At 43.2% G+C, this 1555-nt stretch overlaps 1 protein-coding gene across 1 annotated transcript in view; it reads left to right on the forward strand.

Annotated features, from left to right (window-relative positions):
* The window catches only part of LOC101853610 (beta-N-acetyl-D-glucosaminide beta-1,4-N-acetylglucosaminyl-transferase), a gene marked incomplete at its 3' end in the record, with an annotated part of 6854 nt that extends 6640 nt beyond the window's left edge, over positions 1-214 (forward strand). Inside the window, 1 exon segment of the mRNA XM_013080403.2 lies at positions 92-214. Within this exon segment, the coding sequence (XP_012935857.2) occupies positions 92-214 (123 nt within the window).
* Between the last annotated feature and the right edge of the window lie 1341 nt (positions 215-1555).

Genomic DNA, 1555 nt, shown 5'->3' on the forward strand with positions numbered 1-1555 from the left:
ACAGACAGACAGACAGACAGACAGACAGACAGACAGACAGACAGACAGACAGACAACAGGAGAGACTCTCTAATCTTGTTTATTCCCACAGGCTTCCCTACGAGGGTTACTTTGGGGGAGTGGTTGCTTTCACCAAGAGCCAGTTCAAACACATCAACGGCGATTCCAATCTCTACTTTGGCTGGGGTGGAGAGGACGATGACTTAAAAGGACGGTGAGCATGTTTGTTTGTTTGTCTGTTTGCATGTTTTTTGTTTGTTTTCTTTTATTTGTTGTTTTTCCTCTCCTCTTAGATATGTGTGTCATCGTGGAGAAATCAGGCACTTGGTGGAGTTTGCTCCTTCTTCCGTATGGAACATCTGTCCTCCGGATCCTTTCTCTTCCCTTTTTGCCCTTGTTGTTACTCTATTGTAAAACTTCAAATCTTCAGCATTTGTATGACCTTATTGTGCTACAAATGCCATAAATTTCCTTCTAAAACTAAAAAAAAATCAGGTGCTTCATAAAAATAAAGAAATCGAAGCAACCGATATTATCACCTTATTTTCTTTTTTCTTTTCTTTTTTTTTTTGGAGGGGGGGAGGGGGGGTTACTATTAACACCTTTGATGTCCATGTATAGTATAAACATATTTCTGTACGTATCTTACTAAAATACCAATGATCAAAGTCAAACAAAAAAATTCAAATCTGCGAAACTGCAAGACCTCTCCTCTTGGAACCATCAAACCTTGGTGGTCATTTTCTCCATAATGTTACCTCTGCTGTTTGGCGACCACCCCCACCTCCTCAACACATCTCTACTTCTGTTTGAAATAGATCGGTATACAAGACAAATGAATACGTTTCAGAAGGGTATCAATTCCTCTAAATTACGTGCTCCAAAATTCAAGAGCGTCTGACTCCACCAGACCCCCCGGGGCAGTGCCACTGACTGAAGTGTCTTTAGGCCATTCCCAGGGGGGGGGACATTTCTCGTTCAAGCATAGTAGAATTGTAAATGGGCTGACTCATGTCAAGCTCATAACTGTGCCTGATCTACAACAAGGAACTGCTGCTATTTCTTTCCTGATCCTTACTATTGTCATTTTCCTCTACTTCTTTTGTACATGTATGTTTGTCACTCTCTTGTGCCTGCTATTTTGGGGTGCCTTGATAGTCGAAGCAGACCTTGTGCTGTTGAAGCTACGGAGGTGAGCAGTCTAAGTCTGATTCCTTGTAAAGACTTCTCTGTTGACACCCACCCCTTGGCGCTCAAATGACCTTATGCAGTTGCGAGCGCCGTAAAACCCTCTACTATTAGAAAAAATGACTCCACCACGTCGCGACACATATTATTTTTAGCTGTTCAGGAAGAGAGGTAGACCTATAGGACGTAATACTGGTAACGTCAGAGACAGTGTGCGTTTTCGCTGTGTTGAACGCTCGCAGGGTGGCCTAAAGTCAAGATGGCTATCGTCATCAGGTGACTTGGGACGCAACAACCTACGGTGGACAAGGCGAGATGATAATGATGATGATAAAGTTTGGGTTGTTTTCTCGGCCCCTCTCCCCCC

Source organism: Aplysia californica, unplaced genomic scaffold (genome assembly GCF_000002075.1).
Source record: "Aplysia californica isolate F4 #8 unplaced genomic scaffold, AplCal3.0 scaffold00084, whole genome shotgun sequence".
Classification (NCBI taxonomy): domain Eukaryota; kingdom Metazoa; phylum Mollusca; class Gastropoda; order Aplysiida; family Aplysiidae; genus Aplysia; species Aplysia californica.